General features: G+C 51.4%; 1 protein-coding gene across 7 annotated transcripts in view; it reads left to right on the top strand.

The window, feature by feature from the left end:
* Positions 1 to 23,370, top strand: part of NRXN2 (neurexin 2) — a 98,701-nt gene that overhangs the window by 16,724 nt on the left and 58,607 nt on the right. For 2 of the 7 annotated variants that reach the window (XM_063094143.1, XM_063094140.1), the window contains exons 3-6: positions 677 to 706; positions 2,912 to 2,983; positions 7,389 to 7,690; positions 15,776 to 15,799. In XM_063094143.1, coding sequence (XP_062950213.1) covers positions 677 to 706; positions 2,912 to 2,983; positions 7,389 to 7,690; positions 15,776 to 15,799 — 428 coding nt within the window. Of the gene's footprint in view, positions 1 to 676; positions 707 to 2,911; positions 2,984 to 7,388; positions 7,691 to 15,775; positions 15,821 to 23,370 lie in introns of all 7 variants that reach the window. The other 5 variants (XM_063094139.1, XM_063094137.1, XM_063094141.1 and 2 more) reach the window with 4 other exon arrangements.

Genomic DNA, 23,370 nt, shown 5'->3' with positions numbered 1-23,370 from the left:
CAGGCTCCTCATATCCCCATCCTTCCCCCCTTCTCTGCCAGGGTATTAGGGATAACCGGGATTGGGGTTGTGGGGGGGTTGGAGGCCCACTTGCCCGCTCAGTCCCACGCTAACAGGACACTCTCTCTCTCTCCAGGTGGCTTTGATTTTTGTGTCGTGTTTTATTTTCTCCTCCATCTGAATCGTTTTTCTCGTTGACCGTTTTTTTTTCTCTCCGCCTCCCGGAAGAAAAAAAAAAAAGAAAAAAAGAAAAAGGAAAAAGCAACCCTTCCAGCCTCATGCTTCTCCTCCTTTTCCTTTTTTTTTTTCCGGCAAGAAGAATAAAAAGAAACCAAAATCTCCTCTTCCCCCTGCAGCGACTCCCTGCCCCCCTCCTTCCTGTGGTTCTGCCTGTGCCCCCCTCGTCCCCTCTGATGCCCCCTTATCTCTCTTTCTCTCTTCCCCTTTCGTGCCCTCCACCCTCTGTTTCGGCATCGGGCCCCTTTCCTCAGCTCCTGGGCTGGGGGCTCTCCCCCGATGTCTGTCACAAGTTAAAAAGGGTTTTTAAATTGTGGCAGCAAAAGCTTTTTTCTCCCTTCTCTCTGGCTGAGTTTGATGACTCGTGTTTTCTTTGTTTCTTTCCCCTTTCCTTTCTTTTTTTTCTTCTTTTTTTCTTTCTCTCCTTCACCTTTCCAAGGTCCGGCTCACCTGACGTTAAACAGCGAAGGTATGGTTTGAAGTTTTGGTTTGGTTTGGATTGGACTGGATTGCCCCCAACCCTCACCTGGATTTTCTGTTCTTCTCCCTGTCCCTGCCCTTTCCCCACCTCTCCTCCACCTATCCTGCCTCCTTCCTTCCTTTCCTCTCCCCTTCCTCTGCCATTTCTTGATTTTATTTGGGGGGTGCCAGGGTGGGGGTGGGGGGCTCATCCTGGTCTGTGCGCTCCCTTCTCCCTCACCCACCCTGATCCACTCCATTGCCCTCATCTCACCTTGGTTTCTGACATCAAGAGATGTTTGAACTCCTGCCGTTGTCTCCAATCACCTTTTTGCGTTTTCCTGGTAGTGTATCTTGCTTTTTTTCTTTCCCATGGTGGTGTTTATTTCCTTCCACTCATTCTGGCCATTCTTTCTTTTCTATAAACCCAAGAGAAAGAGGATTTTAGACCTCATGTCCGCTTACCCTGCTGCTGTGGGATGCCCCCTTGAGCCACAGTGGTAGTGAAGGGGGGCAAGTAGGGGAACGGAAGTGTAGGATCCCTTCCTTTCCACAGTGCCCCTCATACGCCTTCATCCTCCCTTCTTTTGAGCATCTCTTATCCCTGTTTGGCAGATGAGGACGTTGAGGGCCAGAGAGATGAAGTGACTTGCTAGCGGTTACACGGCCTTAATTAGTGGTCCAGTTGGGACTAGTCCTTTAATTTTAGCTTCCATTTGACCAAGTCTCTACCATCTTTAAAAGCCCTGATGTTAAGCAAAACTGGAGACAGAACCCAGGAGTCCTGCCTGATCCCCTCAGGCTCTGGCCCCCCCAGGCTTGCACTATCGTTGAATCTCTGAACTCAGAGATTTGGCCCTCCAGACCCCTAGGCACTGCTGCCCCTGTCCAGGTCAGCCCTCATCTTACATAGGGACAGAGTGGGATCCTTAGCCTGTAGGCAGGGGAGGCCTACAGGACCAAGACTGGGCTGGGAGGGGAGACTCACATAGATCTGAAATTCAGGATGGATTTAGGTCTGGGGAGGTAGGGACCTGGGATTCTTGCAGGGATGTGAAGATGTGGCAAGACTTGTGGGGAAAGAGGAAGTCCTGAGTGGGGAGTCAGCAGTAGAAGCCCTGGTTGGTTCACTCACCTCCTTCCAGCTTTGCAATGTCCGGTTCTGGTGCTGGCTGTGCCTTACCTTGTCATAGATGAAGGCCCAATTGAAGGACCCCAGAAAGCCCTCCCCCCAGAAAGTTCCACAGCTCAAGTGTTATTCTCGTTTTAGTTCTAGGGATTTGGGATTGGGGTTGGAGTAAGAGCCCAGATAGGGACTTTTCCCCTCCATCCCCGAGTTCCCCTCATCTTGAAGCCAGCTGGTGGATCTGACAATAGGGATGGGTCCTGGGAGCCAGGGGCTGAGTGCACACAGTCACTGGCAGGGGTGGGTGGAGAGTTCAAGCTGGTCTGGAACCTAGAATGTGACATGTGCCTGCAGGGGCCTTTGGGTGGAGCCATGTGTGTTGATGAACAGAGAGGTGGGGAGTGAGAAATAGGCCCCTGAGGAGGGGCTTCCCCACATCTGTGATGAGCTACAGCCAGTCCAGACCTCCCTTGGTGTGCACAGGCCTCTGTGGACACAGTGGAGGGACAAAGGAAGCCCCTGGCAAAGGAGAGGGCAAAGGCGACATGCAGAGCAGCCACTGTAGTGGGTAAAGGAGGCGCAGATGACGAGTGAGAGGATAGGCAAAGAACAGAAGAGGGGTTTGGGGAAGGAGAGCCTATGCCAGGCTTTTGAACATGAACTCTGACCAAGCAGAATGGGATGGAGAATGAGCCTCATGGAGGAGGGGCCAGGAAGATGAACGAGAGATTGGAAGTGGGGATCAAGGGCCTCCAGTCCTCAGGGCTGGCCTGGTCACCTGCCATAGGGCAAAGGGGCTCCTGCACTGGCATAAGGCCTTTGCTCCTCCACCCAGTCTCCCTACCCTTGGTAAAGGGCGGGAATCAGTGTTCGTGAGTCTGATGGGGTCTGTGGGGCCGATGGTCCTTGGTTTGTCAACCAGCTTCTACCCTAGGGGCCCTGAAGACAAATGAGTCCTGAGAGAAGCCCCTCCTCACCACTTCCTCCAATCAGCACCTCCGCCCTGGAGAGGGCCCTCCAACACCTCACGGCTGGGGTGGGACTGGCTGATAGCCCCCTGTGCCTGACTCCCCAATTCTGCTTCTCCAGTAGGGTCCTTACTGTTCTCCGAGGGGGGGGCCGGGAGAGGAGGAGCCGGCGATGTGCACCAGCCGACAAAAGGTCAGTGACCCCACGCTCCCCAGAGAGCCTAGCCCTTACCCCACTGCAGGCTAACTGCACTTCCTAGGGGGAAGCCAAGTCAACAGAGGGGCATCCCCTGTGCCCTCTCTGAGGCCTACAGGAACTGGTGGAACTGCACCCCCAGTGCCATTCCTAGAGCCCCATTTCCTGCCCTGGTGTGAAGGGCCACAAACCTCCATTTCTTTCCCAGAGCCCGGTTGTCCTGACACCTCTTTCTAGAACACAAAGGTCTTTTTCCATGGCATTTGTTCAGATCCATCCCTAGAAGGTTTCTGTTTCTACGGCAGAGTGACTGGGCAGCAGGGCAACCCCCCATTTAACCATCAAATTCTGGACGACTGCTAGATACCCAGCCACAGGATTCTGGTTGGGAGATGTGGCATCTGTCATCCATGTGTATCCTACATGTCACGTAAATGAGCCTTCACGATCTTTTGTGGTGGGGACCATTGCCCTTGTTTCACAGATGGGGAAACTGACACTGACCAAAGCCACTGTGGCCAGTATGGGGCCCTTTAAGCCTGTGTTAGGGCTCTAGCTCCCCTTTCTGCACTGAGCCTGCCTTGCTTAGGAGAATCTCTTCCCAAGAAGTTTACAGGCCAGTTTAACAAAGAGGAGCTCCAGTGGGTGCCAAGCACTGGGGCTCTGTGTCCCATTTCCACTCTTTAGTCCATGCTCTTCTGTCTGCCTGGATTTCTGCCAACCCTGCCCCCGTCCCACAACGACTTGGAATCTCTTTTAGCTGACTCTTGAAAAAGCAGCCAGGCCATCTACCCTGCAAGTCTCCGTGAACTCACCAGGCTGACTTGGATACTTCCCAGTTTCCCTTTGTCGACACCTCCATTAGAAGGCTCATCACACTGTATCCTAACTGTCACTTCACCTGTTTGCATCTCCCACTAACCCGAGCTCCCTGAGCACTGGGATTGGGTATTTTCGTGTGTCTACTCTGGTGCTCTACATAGCTGTTGGCACATACATAGGTGTGTGCTCAGAAAATTTACTTTAAATGGATGAATGGTGTCTGTTCCTTAGGAGTGCGTTGATTTTCTAACAAATAACAATAAAGTGTGGTCCATGCAAAGTATATTAAAAGTGCACACTTTGTTCAGAGGAGTTATTAATGTATTCATTTATGGGGTGGGGGCAGCACACCAGAGAAAGTTACATGCCAGTACAAGAGTCCTTTATTTGTGCGATAGTTTATAGTTTAGGAAGCTGCACCCCAGCTGTCTTCTTTCTAAGAAGCCCACAGCGACCTGTGAGGTAGGCTGATGACTAGCTCCTTTTACCAGAGGAGAAAGCTGGGCCTTAGAGCTGTTGTGCCTTGGCCAAGGTCACAAAGCTGGTGGTGGAGCCAGCACTAGTGCCCAGGTCTTCTTTCTCACATCACACTTCCTCTCTAGGGAGCAGTACAAGATGTTACTAGGCAGTAAGTGCCAAATGAGCAGAACAGACAGCTGTAGTGCTGGAGAGTGGGGAGGGGCTGCAGGGGGGCTGGAGACCTTCCCAGAGGAGGCCTTTGAGCTGGGCCTGGGAAGGAGGCAGCTGCTGTGTCCCTCATGGTACTTAGAAACCCAGGACCACAACAGCTAGTCTCTAGCTACATTCAGTTTCACTGGGGACACTTGTAGGGCTACAGAACTCCAATTGTGGGAGGTAAACAAGTTTCAGCTCTTACTGGCCTTCTTGTGCCAGAGGCTTCAGGGAACCGTGCTTGTTGTTCAAGGCTACTGGGAGTTGTAGTTCCGGGTTTGGCCAGTGGAGCGGGGCTGGAGAGAGCGCCCCCTGGTGCTTCAGGGCTGTTCATCCCAGACTTGGTTCTTGCTGAATACCCTGAGCCACCCCACATCCTAATCCCAGTAGAGCCACTAGAAATCCTGCCCTTCTTCCCCCACTCAGATCCTCTCTGTCTCCTTCTCACCTTTCTCGAGTTTTTTTCTCCACTCTTGCTCACCTCTTCTCTCTCTCTTCATAGTCTCTTAGGTTCCCTTTGGCTGCTCTGCACCTCTTCCCATCTCTGGGCCTACCCAGGTCTCTGGCGGTAAAGGGATTAGAGCCTATGTAGGCTCAGGCTCCAGAGTGGCTGGCTGTGCCTTCTCCCCGAGGAGTCAAGGAATGGTCTCCTTTCTCCACTTTGCCTTGGCAGCCGCGGTCCAGTCCCAGACCCGCCTCTCTCCTTTCTTCTGGCCTCCTTTGTTCTGTCCCAATCACTTTCTCATGTGGTTGCCTTATTCTTTCCTTTCTTCCTATTTGACTCTCTTTCATGAAATTTTCTTTGACTGCAGTGAGGGTGAGGGAGTGGGAGGGGAGGCCTGGCTTCTGGGAGGGACTCGTACGTGTGGCAGATCCAAGGTCAAACACATTCCCTTTTCTGGTCCTTGAGCCCCTGGCTCTGCCAGAGCCTGGGCAGCAGGCCTGGTTGCTATGGCAACAGTAAGGCCCCAGAAAGCCTTGGCTTTCATTCCCTGGAGGTCCCCATCCCCTTTCCTTGCTAACCCTCTTCCCATCTCCCTACCTGTCCCCTCAGGGCTTGCTCCTTTTCCTTGTCCATGTGGCTTTACTCGTCACGTCTTGCTCCCTCACAGCCCTGAGCTGGCTCCATCTCTCTTCTCTCCCTGCGATGCTCCATCTTTCTTCTTCTCTACCCTGCCTCCTTCTGCATCGCCATTCTTCTCCACCTCCCCCTTCTTGTCTGCTGGAGTCCTCACCTTTGCTTTCTGGCTCTCCCCACTGGCACCCTAATTGGACAGAGGGAGGGATTCAGATGGTTCTGATGTTGCCCAGGCCCCCACCAGCCTTGCTGCCCTGTGGCCTCAGGAAGCTGGGCCTTGCCAGCTACAGTGAGTGCTGTGCCAGGCTCTAGGGCAGCAGCTGGTGCTTGGCATTCGGAGGCAGTGAGGACAGAGTCCATGGGCAGCCTGCCTGGAGGGAAAGAAGCAGGCTGTGTATGGAGGGGAGGGGATCAGCAGAGTCCCCCACCACAGACCCCGACCCCGTCTGCTGCTGCTGAGCCCTGCCCCCTGGAAAGGCAGGTGTCTCCTGGTGGTCCCCTGTGTGCCCTGGTGTTATGCCTGCTCTTTCCTGGGCCTTGGGAGTGTCTACCCAGAACCACCATACATTTCAGTCTGACCGTAAAGACCCTCACAGAAATGGTCTTGTTTTCCCCTTGTCTGCCCTGTGAGGTGGGTGGGTCCAGTTGTTGTGTCACCACAAGGAGAAGTGAGCCACTGTCAGAGTTCAGGTCCTCTAGTCACTTCCGACTCTGTGTCCGGTTCTCTTCCCTCTGCTTGTGCCAGCTTCTGCAGGTGTGGGGCCAAGACCCCAACTTCCTGGTAGCACTGAGTCATTGTCCTCTCACTTTTCACTTACAGAATGCTGACAATCACTATGGCTCTCCCAGTAGTTTTTGCTTCTACTTAAAAAGTGTTAGTGGAAGGGGCTCTATGCTGATTGTCTTTGTGCACACGGCACACATGCATATACACGAGCATGCATGCACATACATGTACATACACGCACACCCATGCATGAGAGCCAGGCGTCTCCTTGCACTGTCACCTCTGCCACCTGCCTGGCATGCCTAGGTTGCACACCCAGCACTCTGGGCCCTCTGAGGCTCTCTGCCTAGGGCCTGTCTGCCCTGTCCTTCTCAGGTTGGATTAGAAAGCTGGTGGGGGGGCCAGTGGTGATAGCTGGCATGGGGGCCACCCGTGTAAGCTCTGCCCAGGGGCCTCCCGCTACCTGGTGCATCCCCCTGTCACCTGCATTTCCATCCCATGTGTCTTTCTGCCCTTCCCCACCCCACTGCTTCCCATTCTCCTCATCTGCTCACTGCTGCATAACAGGCCTCTTAGTCCCCATCCCATATGGTGAGGCCTGAAATTGTCCCTGGGCACTGAGATGGCTGTCACTGGAGAGGGACAGGAGGGGGAGGTGAGCTGCACTGAGGAGATCCTTGGTGCCCCAGCCATGGGGGAGGATCTCCCAGGGAGAAGACAGGTAGAGCCTCTTGTTCCTATTCCACTTCCCTTTGTTAAGGGGAGTGGCCAATGGGAACGTGGGTGGGGAGGAGACAGTGAGGACCAGCCACTCTGCCTGGCCCTGTGGCAGCTTAATTGTCAGCTGTCAGTGTGAGAGCCACTTAGCAGCTTTCTGGTTTGGAAATGGACATGGGGGAAGTTGCCTTTTGACAGCAAAGACATCAGGGTCCATAGAGAAGCGTTGACAGGCCAGGGGACAGGAAAGGGCCTAAAGCTTGGAGTTGGGACACAGGGTTCCTCGTGCCCAGGACCTGCGCCTGGTGTGCAGGAAGGGAAGAGGGAGGCCCTGGTGTATCCTACCTACTCAGCCTTCTCCCCTTTCCCCCAACCACGGCGTGCAGGCAAAGAGGAATTTGTGGCGACCTTCAAAGGCAATGAGTTCTTCTGCTATGACCTGTCACACAACCCAATCCAGAGCAGCACTGACGAGATCACGCTGGCCTTCCGCACCCTGCAGCGCAACGGGCTGATGCTGCACACGGGCAAGTCAGCTGACTACGTCAACCTGTCCCTCAAGTCTGGGGCCGTCTGGCTGGTCATCAACCTAGGCTCGGGTGCCTTCGAGGCCCTCGTGGAACCTGTCAATGGCAAGTTCAATGACAATGCCTGGCACGACGTCCGGGTCACCCGAAACCTGCGCCAGGTAGGGGGAGCAAGAAGAAGGCCGGGGTCAGCTGTATCTGGAGCAGAATGTGGGGGGAGGGAGAGCAGCCTGGGGTGTGAGGGTGGAGGGATCAGGGCCAAGCAGTGAGGTGTGGTCTGGAAAAGAGCAGGGCTGGGCGTTGCAAGGGTCCTGGATTGTGGCTGCAGGGGCATGGCAGGCTTCGGGGACCAGGGAACTGAGCAAGGAGAAGGCTCCAGAGCTGCCTGTGGGCAGAAGCCTGAGGTCAGGGGGTGGCTGGCTCAGACTGGTGAGAACGGCTGCGGTTTCAAGGGTTGGGACTAAGAAATCAGGGGATCTGACAGGAGGGTGATTCAGGAGATAGGAGTGAGCTATAGCCTGAATGGGTGGGGAGGGGTTCCTCTGGGGTGGGTGGGCTCCAGCAGGTGTGGGTGTCGCTGCAGTAGGGCAGTGAGGCACAAAGGAAAACCTGAGTTGAATGTGGCACAGGATGGGGCTGATGTCAGCTGAGGCTTTTCTAGGGCAGAGACAGGGATGGAGTCAGAGTGAGGTGCAGGTGCAGCAGGTGGGTGAGGTAGGGCAGCACCAGAGGTGCAGGACACGCCCGTCTCTTCCCTTCTTTCCCTTCAGAGGAGCCGGGCTCTTGTGGCAGCCCACTACTTGCTTTCTGCCTCTCTCTGGCTCCTAGGCTAGCCCAAGCAGGTACTCAGAGGAGGCCCTCCTGGGTCGGCTCCTGCAGACAGACAGGACTCTTCCCTGCAGTGTACTTTCAGCTCCTGCTCCCAAACTCCCCCACTGGACCAATCCTCTTCGGAGTGGTCCTCTTCACCTCTCACAGGCCCAGGGTGATCTGGCAGGTAAGCCCATCTCTCTGGACAGGCTTTGCTTGATAGGAGCCCCCACAGCTTGTTTCTAGACCTGGGAAGTTGCCACCTCAAGCAGAGTCCCAACCTAACACTTCTTCCCAAGCAGGAGAGGCCGTGTGTATCCTGCGGCAGCTCCTGTCTCCACCTTCTGACCTCTCTCTGCTCACTCACCCCCTGGGTCCCAGGTGCCAGGACATTTGCTGGTCCTTCTTTCTCTTAGGTACACAATCTCACAGCTACTGGCAGGGAAGCTCTTCCAGCTCCATCTCTAGAGGTCAAAGTGCAACCAGGAGAGCCCAGCAGCCCTGCCCTTGGAGCTCCATCCTGCTGCCTATGGCCATTCTTTCACTAGTTGTCTTCTCTGTACCTCTTGGTTCTAGTCATGGGGCGGTGCTCCTTCCCTTGTCCCTTTGTCATCTTCGTCATCCTCCTTCTCCTCCCCTTCCTCCCACTGAAAGGCTCAGGAGTGGGCTTGGGATTTGGACTGACCTCCAACTCTTCTTACCTGTTCTCATTTAACACCATTGAGTGATGATCTAATGGGGATTCCTCCTCATTTAATGTTGCCTCCCTTGCTGCGAGAATGCTCTCGCTAATCCTATGTCTCCTTCCCAAGCATGCCGCTATCTGGGGCTCCTACTGATGCCCCTTTTCTAAGTGCCCCCCACATTCCAGGGAGTGATATGCTTGGCAGAGTCACTCCTCCTCAATGCAGTGCCCCTCTTCATGTCTTATCACCCCCTTACCCAGAGGGCTGTCCTGTGTTGTCATCAACATCTGAGCACACCTAAGTGTGTCATGCATATTTGTTACACTTTCAGGGGCCACACATTTTATTTGGGGCCTGGGAGTTGCCTTTGATGCTTCTTGCTTACTTGCTGTCCCTGGGACCAGTGCTTTCACTGGGTGCTGCCTTTGGCAAGATGCTGCAAGCTCAGAGTCCCTTTCCACGTATTGTTTGGCCAACAAATTTATGGTGCATCCATATTGGGCACAGGAGGAAAAAAAAAGACTTGGTCCCCGTCTTCCCAGGACTTCAGCTCTCTAGGAGACAGGGTGAGTCTGTTAAAAGTGAACAGAACAAGGCCATATAAGGGCCAAGTGTGCAGTAGAAACCTTAAACTTTCTAGAACTTGGGAGATACTCAAGAGGAGGGAGAGATCTGTGGCTAGGGGAGGTGGGAAAGCCTCATGGTGGAGGTGACACATGGTCTCAGCAGCACTGACTACAGATAGTGGCCCATGGTCACTTCTTCCATAGGCTTGCAGAGTCACAGATCCAAATGCTTCCCCTGGATTGTTCTACCAGATGTCTTAGAGCAGAGGCAGGTCATTTGACCCAGAAGTAGGCTCTTAGGGCCACCCAGAGGTCTGCTTAAAAACTTGGATTGAGAGCCCTCTTTAAAAAGGACTTCTGGGAGGATTTACTTGACTCCAGTCCATGCCCATAAATGTGGGGTGCAGGAACAGCACACAGGCCGCCGTCTCTTGGTCATCATGGCCATTGGGGGAAGGTCTACCACAGGGCCATGCTCTGGATTCACTACCCTCTCTCAAGGCCCAGCCTATGGCCAAGTCCATCCTTGCCAGGCCTTTTGTGTGCCTATTTTTCAGGGATTCAAAGGGTAATTTATTGGGTCCTGTTGTCCCTAGAGCAGTGTTTCTCAATCACTCAATCACACTGTGCTTCCCAGGAGACATCTGGGAATGTCTGGAGGCATTTTGGGTTGTCATAATTTAGGGGCTGCTACTGGCATCTCTTGGCCAGAGGCCAGGATGATGCTAAACATCCTATGGTTCACAGGACAGCCTTCACAACAGAGAATTATCCAGCCCCAAATGTCCATAGTGCCAATGTAGAGAAACCCTGCTCAAGCCAGTTTATACAGTGTCTAGGTGACATCCTGGGATTGGAATAATCCTTCTGTGATCTGAAGGGTGATGCTGGGTGAGGTGCTTTGAACCAATGTCCTGCCTCCCACAGGTTTTATGGGCCAGGAGCTAGGACAGGGAGTAATGTAGGAAATTACATCTGCCTTCAGCCTTACAGGGTAGGTGGCCAGGATCTGAGAACACTGTGGCTTCCCTATTATTTTCCTCATGTGACTAGAATGGCCAGGGAGATGGTCTCCTGGGGAGGGCCTGCCCCAGAACCAGCACTGAGGGATCTCCCTTCCCTTTGCTTCTATAGCTGTGGGAATGGGTCAAAAGCCAGCTCCAAAGACTGGAAGGATGCAGAATTTCCCCACCTCCAATATTTTTCCCCAGCCTAGGTAATTATCCCTGGAGTCATCTAGAGGCTCTTAGCACGTAGCCATTAGGACCAGAGAGGGCCTGATGAAACAGCACCTTGAGCTCTCCTTCCTCTTCTTTTGAACTTAGCCCTTGTGGCCACTGTGACTGGTGATGCCTCTTGGGGGATCTTGGCAGGAAAAATTACCTCTGAAGATTCCCTTGAGGCCTATTTTTAGTACAAGGCCCACTCTCCTCCCATGCTCAGTATGCCTCCCATCACCATACAAGCAGGGTGTGAAAACCCATTTTATCATTAGCCAGAACCAAATTTGGAATACAAGCTGGCTACCAGAATATCACATGTTGCTTCCTCCTGCCCAGCTTGGATGATGCCTCTCCTCAGTGCAGGTACTTTCAGGAGCTCCCCTGGGGCCCTAACGATGGAGTTCCCAAGGTGGGGTCTTCCAAGCATAGAGTCCCCCAAGGATTGAGTCTCCTAGGACACAGTCCCTCAAGGATGGAGTTCCCGAGGATGGAATCCCCAAGGATAGAGTTCCCCAAGGATGCAATCCCCAAAGATGGATGGAGTCCCCCAAGGATGGAGTCCTCCAAGCATGGAGTCTCTCAAGGGTAGAGTCCTTCAAGGATGGAGTCCCTCAAGTGTGGAGTTCCTCAAGAATGGAGTCCCCCAAGGATGGAATCCCCATGGATGGATTCCTTCAAGAATGGAGTCTCCCAAGGATGTATTCCCGCAAGGACAGAGTCCATTAGGCATTTAGGGGTCCTCTCCCCTTTTTCCTCCTCTCTCTGGCATGACACACGCCCTGTCTTAGGGCCTAACTGTACTTCTCTCCATTGATGCTGACTTTCCTAGCTCTTCTCTTTGTTCCCACAGACACCACCCATTTACCTTCCTTTCTGCCAGGTGAATTCCTAGAGCTGGGGTTTGAGTCAGACAGACTGGGCTTAAATCCCAGCTCTGCCACTAGTTGTTTGAATGACTTTAGGTTTGTTATAAACTTCTCCGGATTTCAGCTCCTCATTGGCAAAGTGAAAACGAGCCTTTTGATGACTAACTGAGGTAATGCCTTAAAGCGCTGAGCACAGTGGCAGCATGATGTGAGCACTGAAGGGCTCCCTGCTGTCATTATCATTCATTGTGTTTTTTTCAACCCTTCAGGCCCAGCTTAAATGCCACCTTCTTCATAAAGCCTTCCTTGATCCATCCCCCAGCTGTGCTCCCTTCATGCTATGTTCTTCGAGCACTGGGAAGTGCGCACTCTAGCCTTCTCTTCACCTCTGCCTGTGTTGATGCTATTTGTATTCATTCCTTAGCTCTACTTCTAGGTGGCAAACAAATTGAGTGCTTAATACCAGCAACTCTTGAGCATTTTTGTTGTTTTTCTAGTAGTTTTTCTGATTCATTTGGTCTCTTTCTTGAAGCTAATTGGTGAGGACCCATGTCCAAAAGTAGCAGATCTAATTACTTCATACGAACATTGAACTAACTCTGTCCTCCTGGAAAAAATGTAGATTTGCTTTACAACACCAGAAGAAAGCCTCTCTTGCTTGCTGCTCTGAGTTTTGTCAGGACTCTGTCCCTCTGTCCCAGCATTTCTCAGATTGAACTGTGACATCTCTCTTCCACTAGCCCCTGAATTCATGCATCTCATTTCTCTTTTGTATCTCACCTAATTTTTATAACAATTCTGTGAGGTGGCAGGTATAATTCCTATTTTACTGAGGAGGAAACCGAGACTCAGAAGGTTGAAGAACTTGCTCAAGGTTATCCAGTCAGGAAGTGGTGGAATTGGAAGTCTGTCTGACTTCAAAGTCACTGTATTTCTCTGCTTCCAAGTGAGGGCCTGATTGTTGTCACTGGTGCAAAATGCAAAAGAGGCTGTAGTTCGTCTTGTGGTTCTGCTATTCTTGAATATTCCCAAATTTTGAAACCATTCGAATATTCTGCTTGTATCCCTGAAAAACGGGTCCCTCTTATCTCTGAGTGGACTGGCTTCTTCTTTTCTTTGTCCTGAGCTTCTCTTGCTGAAGCTCCATAGAGACTACCTTCATCCCAGATTTCTATGATTTATGCATATAACTCCCCTCATGGCTTTCTTGAGGAGACTGGAGCTACACTCAGAGCTCAAGGTGGAGATGGGATATCATTTTGTCCAAAGGCCCTCGGCCATGCTAAGCTATCAATTGATGTGATGACTGACTTCTTGCCCTGTGACTGAAATCCTCTGTGCTGATTGTGCATTGTCCTTATTGTGCTTCTAGGCTCCAGAGCTGTCTAGTTGTTTCTGTGCGTGGGACAAAGCCTTCATTGCTCATTTGTTAGTCTGATGCTTCAGCTCTCCATATCCTGCTGGGAAGGCCTGGGCTGCCATGTACCTGTTACCTGTGCTATGTCACAGGCCACCAGGAACGGTTTCCAGTGGAAGTAACGTTCTAGTATTGGACATCAATTGTCCCCTTAAGTATGATCATCATGGCTTGGGTTCTGGAGCCTCAATCCCTAGGTCTAGAGGGGCCCCATCTCATCCACTCCAGCCCTCCTATTTTTCAGAGGAAGCCTGGATCTCTCGACAAATCAGTGGAAGGTCCAGACTTTGAACTCACATTTCTTCCCTTTCAGTCCTGGTTCTTACTTTGCTGTTCTACTTGTTTTTTTTTTTTTTTTTTTTTTTAACAAAAAACCAAGTTGTTTTCATTTTTAGGGAAACTTCTCCATGAAAATGCAAAGCTTTCTTATTTTATTCTCCATAACCAGTTCTAATTCAAAAATAGTAGTAGTTGGATTTTTACCTCTAATGTCTTTTTCCCCCTGCCTTGTTCTACTAGTACAGTGATACCAGACAGCTCTTTTTGGGTGCAGTTGGTTTAGCTGCCCTGAAGCTAATTGTTCCTTGTTCTGACTAGTTGGTCTCTTCATTTCATGACAGTCCTACTAGCCAGCAGTGCTAATCCTCTCATCATATGCTAACCCCCCTTCTCCCATCACTGCACCTGCAATTAAACTCTTCTCCAGCTATGTAAACTGCTTCTGCATCACTAATAATTAATATTGGTTATTCAGCACTTCTTCTAGCTGCTAAATATTGAATTCTGTTATTTTTAATTATATGAGGCCCTTATTAATTATCTTACTAAATTAGTCTTGTGCCCACTGGTTATAAAACTCTCCAACTAATGGATCTGTCCCTAGAATACCTCTCTTTTTCAGAATCATACACTCGGGTGTACAGTTTAGTGTTTAATGTACATCAAGCAACCATGTCTCTCCATTTCTAATACTCTAAAGTAAAGTAGCCTCAGTCCCTTTGACATCTCCTCCCCAAAGACTAGGGTAATTTTGAAGGTGGTTGTTGCTGCTGTCTTTGGCAATGAGGAGAGAAAATAAACTTAGCACCACATGGGGGTGGGCACTTGAGAGACTGGGTTAGAAAGAGCTGGCTTGTAGCTTAGGGAGGAGGAAGTGATTTTAGAGGTAGGTGGGACCTCTATGTTCCTTTTTATGGGTGTAGGGTGAGTAAATTTCTGGCATCAGCTGTGGGGAGAAGAGGCTCAGGGGTGTATGGGTGTACATGGAAGGAGGCTGGGCTGCTGGGCTAGCCTTATTGATTCTAGGGACTTGCAGGGGTGGTGGTGGTGGGCACTTGATGCTGGGAGGGATGGCTGTCCAGAGAATGGGAGTGGGGTGGCTGAAAAACATGGAGAACTCTTTGGGAAATGTGGGCTCTGAAGAAGTCAAGGTGGACAGGCAGGAGGAGTCAACTATGGGTGGGAGAGCAAGTGGAGAGCTGGTAGGGTTTGGGATGATGAGATACAATATGAGCATGAGCCCTCTGCCAGCCCGTGGAGGGCAAGGTTTCCTTTTCCCTGTTCTGGTGGCGACTCACTCTCTCTTGCTTCCTGAAGGATGAGGAGCAGGAAAAAAAAAAAAAGAGGGAGGAGCTGTCCTTCCCCTCGATCCTCAACGACTCCCTTAGTCTATTTGCCTATCCTCCATCCCTAGGAAAAGCAGACACCCATATCCCTTCCTATGCTCCTTGGGAACCCTTTCCTTTTGCCACCAAATGAAATTGTCTCTCATTCTTGCCAGTCCTTTGATTCTCTAGGGGTGTTACCCACTCTTCTCTCAGCCTGACAGCCAGCTGGCCATCACCAACCAGTTAATCCATTAACCTGACATGGCCACTGGTCGGCCAGTTGGCCAGCACCAGCTGGCTCTTTAGTCCATTCTCTGGAAAGCCATCTGGTTGACCAGTTACCCAACAAACCCATCAGTCCGTTACCTGAGTCAATAGCCCATCCCTCCTCATACCCCTTGTCCCCTCCCTTCCTTCCCCTTGACTCCCTAACATTTCAGCTGATAGGACTTACTAATACTGCATAATTGGGTCTGCTTCTTAATCCCCTGCCTTCCCTCTCTCACCCTCTGTTGGAAAACCCGTTGCCGACTCTGTGTGTGTTACTAACACGCTTATAGCCCAGGGGACCCAGGGATGGGCAGGGACAGGTGGGGCAAGGTATGAGTGACAAACCGAACTAACCTTTCTGTCTCATCTGCGGAATGTTGGCCATCTTTAAGTCTTTGCTTTCTTGGTCCAGTTCTTCTGTTGTTTTTTTCTCTACTAACCAAGATCTCTAACTGTTCCCCTTCTCTGCAGACGGCTCTTCCGGGAGGGGCTGGTGGGGAAGAGGAATCCAGAGGAGGGGTGGGGGAAGCACTGCGAGAAGAAGGGATTTAATTTTTTGTGTGTTTTATTTCTCCCTCCCATTATAATTTAATTTTCTTTAAACAAAATACTTCCGTTGAACCTAAGGTGGGAGGGTTTGAACAAACAACCAAATATATATGCATATATATTTTTCCTCCTTCCTTGAGTTTCACAGTTGGTCATTTTATTTTTCTTTTCTTTTCGTTCTGTTCTTTTGTTGTTGTCTTTGTTGTTTTCTTTAACACCCCCCTCCCACTTCCCCCCATATCTCCGGTGAAGCACGCAGGGATTGGACACGCTATGGTAAACAAACTGCATTATCTGGTAGATATCACTCTAATTGTCTTACCGTTTGGTTTGCCGTGGGTTTTTTTAACTGTTCGATTCTCCCTCTTTTGTTTCCTCTCCCTGTTTGGTTTTGGTTGATTTGCTCTTCCAATTGTTTTTTTTTTTTTTTTTTTTTTTGCGTCCTGGACAATCTTTAGATTTTGCTTCTCTCTCTTTTAGTTTTCCTCTTTCTCTTTTCTTTCTTTTTTGGTCCAAACTCAAACCCAAAAGACACATGAAAATCAAGGAATTTGGCTTGTCCCTCCCCTAATCTCTCACTCCTGAATTCAGACTCCTGGCCAGAGAGACCTGGGGGAGGCCTCACCGTTCATCGGCTCTGGTTAGACCAGCCCCGATGCCAGGCCACTTATTTCTATTGCTTTAGTTTGTTCTTTTCCCCCTCTCCCTTGTTTTTTCTCTTTGATTTAGTTTCTTGGTCTCCTGAAAATCCATGGAAAACACCATCCCATGACATGCTATGCTCTGCTCACTGTCAGCTCCCCAGATGGGGCCCCTCAAGTTGGGGGCAGGGGCTGGGGGTGAGACCTCCGGTGGCAGCCAGCTGGGCAGTTTGTGCAGGGATGGCCTTCGGGATGCAGAGCTGCCTGAGACCAGTCCAGATCTCATTCAAATCACCAGTTCATACCAGTTTTGGGGCTGTCCCATGCTGGCTGCCAGGGGAAAGGTGACATCCCCACCCTGACTTCTCAGCCTTGAAGGTTCCTGATCCATCTCCCCCACATTTTGCATGGCATGAGTGGTCTTTTCCCCAACCAGGGATAGTGCCAGTGTCCCCCCAGCTGCTCTGTTGCTCTGACTAACACTGTGTTTCACAATGTCTTCCTTCCCTCATCCCCTCCCCTCTATGCCCCTTGCCTCTCTTGCACAGCTTTTGACAGAGGCTGGTTTCCTTCCCTGTGGAGGGGAGTGAGAGGAGGAGGCGAGGCAGGGGTGGAGTTGGGTAGTGTTGGTTGTCCTTGTCGCCAAGCTCCTCTGTTTGGGTTGGGCTCAGTCCCGGTGCGTGTTGGTGTGGGTGTCTGTATAGATGCAGCTGGTGTGTGTGGTGTGTAGGTGTGACTGTGTGTAAATGTTGGAGTGACATTTAGGGGGTGTTAGTGGGAAACTGTACTGTGTGTTTGTGAGACTGCTGGGAACTCTACATGGGTAGATGCTGGTATGATCTGGGCGCTGCGTGACTGTGTGGGGTTTTGAGCCTAGCGAGGACTGTATAAATATGGGCTGTGGGGGCTGGCCCTTCAGTCTAGGTGCTGTGATGGGCAGGAACAGGGAAGGAGCTGGCCCTTTGCTCCTTGCCTCTCCTCACCTCGCCTGGGAGTGTGTGCCTGCAGGCCCTGCTGTGCACAATCCCCTGGGATTCCCTCATGCCTGCCCAGTTCTGGCTCTGCAGCAGTGGCCGGTTAGTCATCGCCTATTAATAATGCAAGGTGATTGATCACCAGGCTGGGGACCCTGCAGATGGACGTGTCTGTTCCTGTGGGTCTGGCATTGCTTGGGGCAGCTGCCTGACCTGTCCAGCCTCCCAGGTCGGCGTGGCTGGCTGGTGAGGAGGGAAGTGTGATAGTGGGTCCCTCAATCTGAGTGGCTCCCCCACCTCTCCAGGGGGCTCTACCTCTGAGGCCATGTCAGGCCTTCTTGACACTTTTGTAAGTCCCTGTTTTCCTGCACCCATATAGACTAGTGCCCACAGCCAACGCCATGCTGACCCTCCCTAATCTAAGACCTCGTGTGGCCACTTCCAGTCGTCCTGGTATTCAAATAGAGCCATAGGGTGGTCCCAGAACCACCCTCCAGCAGAGCTGGAGACTCTGTTCTTCCAGCCGCTGCTCCTAGGACTTAGCTGCTACCCGCCCCACTCAGGCCAGGCCATTGAGGACCAGTCAGGAGCTGGCCATTTAGATCTTTTTTACAGAGCTTCACTGGATAGCCAACCTGTGACTTTGGGGACAGAAGGGAGGCAAGATCAACCCATGTGGTACTCCCTCAGCACCTGGGTAATACCATCCTAGAATTAGGACCCAACAGACCTTCCTTCTAGTTTCAGTTTGGTTAAAAATTGACCACATGAGGGCCAGTCCGTGGCTCACTTGGGAGAATGTGGTGCTGATAACACCAAGGCCACGGGTTTGGATCCCTATATAGGGATGGCCAGTTAGCTCACTTGGGAGAGCGTGGTGCTGACAACACCAAGTCAAGGGTTAAGGTCCCCTTACTGGTCATCTTTAAAAAAAAAAATTGACCATATGACCTGGGGCTTCTGAAGCCAGTTTCCTCATCTACCAAAATGGGCTGATAATATACCTGCATTGCCTGTTTCATGGGGTCAGTGTGAATGTCAAGCAGGGTAATGGAAGTGAAAGCATTTGCACTCTGTAAAGGGAATTATAATTTTATTAAACTTTATAAAATGTTCATTGATTATCTCAGTGTTTCCAGGTCAGGGATGTTTTGTAAAGAAGTGATTCCTTTCCCAGAGCAAACCCTGGAGAATACAGTTCTCTGGACCCACTGGAGATCCTATTACCATCCCTTCTTAGGAATCAGTCCCCAAACTGCATGAAACCCCAGAATGCTTCAGAAATTGGGCTGGGGAGGAGGAAGAAAGATGAATGAATTTGTTAAGTTTGTTAAGAAGTGAACAATTCTGGGCCGAGCCCGTGGCGCACTCGGGAGAGTGCAGCGCTGGGAGCGCGGCGATGCTCCCGCCGCGGGTTCGGATCCTATATAAAAATGGCCGGTGCACTCACTGGCTGAGTGCCGGTCACGAAAAAGACAAAAAAAAAAAAAAAAAAGAAGTGAACAATTCTGTCTGGTTTCAGCCCCGGCAAGGAAAGTATCTGCTGGATTCTGAGTCTCTGTAGTCCACACTTCCTTGCGTAAGCAACACTGATTGATGAACAGATCCAGCTGCCACTGGGTGGCCTCATAAACCCTCTTAGACCTGCCCTAGGGATCAGTTCTTTCAGACCAAGACTGGAGTCAGAGAACAGGGCACTAGCAGAGACAGAGTTCTATGTGTTGTGATTCCCAAGGCATCCCTCAGACGGGCTCCACTTAGTGTTAAATTTATTCTTACTAAGTCATTCATGTGGACTCTTTTCCTGTTATTTGAGCACTTCTCCTTGGGGGAGACGGTGGAAATAGACTAAAAAGATCAACCAGTTGAGAGGTTTGGGTTAGGTGTGGTCAGGCTGATGAACATTTGCTTGTAAAAATAAAAATAGTTCTTTGTACATACACTTTGCATACAATTAAAATAACTTTCATATATATATATATATATATAAATTTTTTTTTTTTGGCAGCTGGCTGGTAAGGGGATTTGAACCCGTGACCTTGGTGTTACGAGGATGTGCTCTAACCAACTGAGCTAATTGGCCAACCCTAAATAGCTTTCATATTTTGAATATCATTTAAACTTGATGAGTGCCTGGATTGCAGGCAGCAGGCAGAAGATGTACCCAGTTAACAGATGGGGAAACTGAGGCCCAGAGAAAGTGCCTTGCCTGGGGTTACATGCCAGATATGGAGGAGTTTTGCTTCAGTTTCTCATTTGATGCTCAGAGTAAGCCTGGAAGAAAAAGGAGTGATGGAAGTTATTAAACCCCTTTTTACGGTGAGAGTCAGAGAGGTCAAGTGAGATTGTTCTGGAAAATAGTGAAGGCTAAATGAGAGCCCAGGATTTCTGACCTGAAGTCGTTCCTCTCTATACCCAAACTTTATCAAATCCAGATCTCAGGATTCACAGTAGGGCTATCACTGCTGGTTAAGTTCACCTTCTTGGTGTGTCTTTCTAACCTGTTTCTCTCATTAGCTTCTTTACCTCATGCAGCCTGAAGAAGACCCTTTCTTCTCCGTTGTCTTCATCTCCTACTCCCACCCCACTCAATCCTAAGGGGATGCCAGGACCTTTTCCCTATACTAGTTGTTCTTAGACCCCTTTGGTTCATGGATCCCTTTGAGAATTTGATGACAGCCATAGACTCTCACAGGAAAAAAAAAAAGCCCATTGATATAGTTTTGCATATAATGTCAAGGAGCCTCAGTATCCCTGAAGCCCATCCAGCCCAACCACAAATCAAAAACGCCTGCCCTCATTTTCCCTAGAATAATTCCCCTCCCAAGGAGGTTGGTACCCCTGTGATCGTTACAGGCAATTGGGAAAGGCTTTGGACCATGCCAGAAGGGCACTTCCCCTCTTCCTCAGCCTTTCTTCCTGGGGCACGGTAGGCATGGGGTTCCTGCCCATGTGGAGATATTTATGGCCAGGACCTGGTTTCACATTCTACCGAGCCTGCCTAGGGGGAGGCAAGCAGAGTAGAGCAGAAGATAGGTGGGGCCCAGGTCACAGGCTGCCCCTTGCGGCCACCTGCAGCCAGTCTTCCTGCTCCTGTGGAGTGAATGTAGTGGGGGTTGGGCAGTGGGTTCCTGCTACTTCTGTGCCTCTTCCCCTCTGGACATGACCCTTCCAGGGCAGAAGCTCTGGCTCATTACCTTCAGCTTACTCAGTACCCACTAGGCCTAACTGGTCTGTGTTGAGTGGGTCAGTGTGGCTTGGGCATAGGCCCTCTGCTGTGTCTTGAGATCCTAGCCGTGGTCCCTATGATGCTGTTTGGAAAGGAGACAGCCCAGACTTCCCCCCAACTGCCTTCGGTAGGATGTGATGTGTGCGCGGGTGGTGTCTGGGGGCTGGTGATTGGTGGCGAATGGGCAATGCAATGAGCGTGTGGATTTGCCACTGATGAGGAAGGTCAGGGTCTATTGTACTCTCCTTTTTTCTCACAACCCATGAGTGTCTCTGCCCTAGTGGTCACTCCTCTTTCCTCCTCTGTGGGAAGGAAGCTTCCCCTTTCTGCACCCTCACGGCTCTTCCGCCTCCATCTCTGCTCCTCCTGATCTCCCCTGCCCCGCATGACTTCTCACCTGTGGCTGCCTTTCTCTGGCCTGAACTGCTGGGCCTGGCCCCCCACCCTGCTCCTCTAACCTGCACGTGTCCCAGCTGCAGTGGCTGTTTTGTGTTGCATGGCCCCCCTCCCTTCCCTCCTCCCCCGCCGGCCCCACCCCTTCCAGAAGCTGTGTGAGGGGGGTTGGGGGGCAGGGGCATTGTGAACCCCCGGGGTGGAGGGGGACTGGGGGAATTATTCCCCTGTTTCCTGCTTTTACTAACGAACCTGCCATTTTTGTGTCTGAACTTTGATTTGTCTGAGGGAACAGTCGGGTTTTACTAATCTAAATCATCTCCCTCCCTGCCTTCCCCAGACACCTTCCTCCATTCTCTCTACCCTTGGCTTCCTTTCCACCCAGTACCCACTCCCCCTTTCTCTCTCTACTACCTCCCTCCACCCTCTCCTGCCAGTCCCCTTCTCTGTGCACCTCCTTATGTTACCCTGCCTCCTGCTAACCACCCTCCCCTGTAAGAGAGTAATTAAGGCAGCCCTTTTCCAATGTGGGGCACCACTTGTGGGGGCGATTTTCATAAAGCCATGGGGGGGCAAGGTAATATTATGTCCAGCCTGGAGGGGAATTGAAGAGGGTATCCCCCCACCCTGCCTCACTCCAAGTAGATCTTTCTAACTCTGAGAGGACAAAGGGAGGGTGACCTTGGCAAATGGAACGCGATGAAGAGAGCCCACAGCATGAGGGAGATGGCCCATGGCTGGTGCCCCAGCTTCTGAGCCAGGGAGGGAGGACACAGCTGAGGGGCTCAGGTGGGCTGGAGGCTAAAAGAGGAGATTCTCTCCCTGGGGATCTTTGGGGCCAGGAGAGCCCTCTCCCTGCACAGAAGCTGGGGTGCACAGATTAGCACATGTATAGGGGACTTTAGGCTCTGTCATCAAAGTTGCAGGCTCCCAGGGCCTTAGGTTTATAGATGTGGACACAGGCTGTGTGGCCCTGGGCCACAAGGCAACTTGATGTTGACCTTTAATGACTGTACGCTGTGTCCTTTGAACTGTGCTGGGATTTGTGTGGTTACAGGGACATGTTAGGCCAGGTGCCTGCCCTTCAGGAGCTGACTACCTAGTTGGGGGTGAGCAGACTCAGGCTCAGGAAATAATTAGCAGCCCAATTCCTGGCCTCTCAGTATAGCATCAGGAGGAGCTGAGGTGGAGGGCAATATGGAGCCAGATTTGCCCTAGGGAGGCCCCTTTACCCTACCTGTCTTATCCCTACCACTTCATCCTGGTTCCCTTTCCCTTTCTCCAGCCCCTCTCTCCCCAGTCTGAACTCATTTGCATGTTTTTGTGACTAATACTTTGACCCTTCCCTTTTCTACCCCAGACCCCCACTTCCCAGCCTCTGGGTGGGGTGGAGGGAAGAAAAAATAATCAACAATGACTAGCCCTCCCCTCAAAACAAGACTCAAAAGCTTTCAAACTGTCCCCTTCCGCAAAGACACCCCCTTACCTTCTGTCCTTGAACCTAGTTTCCCTCCAGCACAAGGTTTGATGGTTCCTGGGGAGGGGTCCCCTTGCCTGTGTTCTGCCCATGCCCCTGAGGAGTTCATCCCCTCAGCATCCCCTGTGACAGTGGAGTCTTGGTGACCAGCCGCTGGAAGATGGCTGGTGGCATATGTGCGTATGGACGTATGGACTCGTGTAGGTGGGGACATCACAGGATGTGATTAGAAGGCCCTAATCTCCAGACTTTGCCTGGAAGCATGTTTTGGGGGCTGGAAGTGGAGGTGAGCTGTGGCCTGTAGTCTTGGGCTAACCATGAGCCAGCTTCCTGATTGCCCCTACAGAGATCTGACTTCCTTCTTAGCTGACCCTCCGAAACCACCACCTTCCTAGAGTGGGGACTCCTGGCTCTTCCCCCACAACCTTCCTGGTTATCTTGAACCCTTGTGGGCTGACCTATGGCTAGACTTTTCAGGGACCAGATGGGCATTTGCCTGCGGGGCAGCGGGGAGTCAGAGATTTTCCTGTACTTGTCACTCCCTGCCCCACCTAAGGTCACTTCTGCCTTCCCCAGGCCACTGCTGAGCCCCTCTGCCTCCTCAGAACACCAGCTAATCCCCTATCTCTACCCATCTTGCTTTCTTACTGACTTTTCAGCCCAGAGGCAAGGTATTCACGAGGTTAGTTCTGTCCCCTTCTGTTCCTTAACCAGGCCGTGACTTCCTAGAATAACAGTGGTGGTGTCAGTAGAGAAGGTAATTAGTTATGCAGAAAGGAATGGCAGGCTGATGAATAGGTAAAGGGCTGCCCTCTACTTTGAAGGCAAGAGAATGACCTGAATATAAGGGGACCTGGGGAGTAAAGAGACAGATTCAGGAAGGGGGCTAAGAGAGATGGGAACCCTTGAAACTTGGGTGGCAGTGGTGGGAGTCACCCCTGAAGGGTGTTATGCCACCCCAGGAAGCTCCAAGACTTCCCTGGAATATTTGAGTTCTTAGTTCTCACGCTGCTATCTCCCATCTCCTTACTGGGCTAAGACCGAAAGACCTTCTCAGTGCCTTGAAGGGAGGGCTGCATGTGGGTCTAAGTCACCAAGGTCCAGAGAGGTCCAGGGAGATCCGCTGGTGTTCT

Source organism: Cynocephalus volans, chromosome 4 (genome assembly GCF_027409185.1).
Source record: "Cynocephalus volans isolate mCynVol1 chromosome 4, mCynVol1.pri, whole genome shotgun sequence".
Classification (NCBI taxonomy): Eukaryota; Metazoa; Chordata; class Mammalia; order Dermoptera; family Cynocephalidae; genus Cynocephalus; species Cynocephalus volans.
The sequence above is the reverse complement of the archived record's forward strand: the minus strand, read 5'-3'. Positions and strand labels throughout refer to the sequence as shown.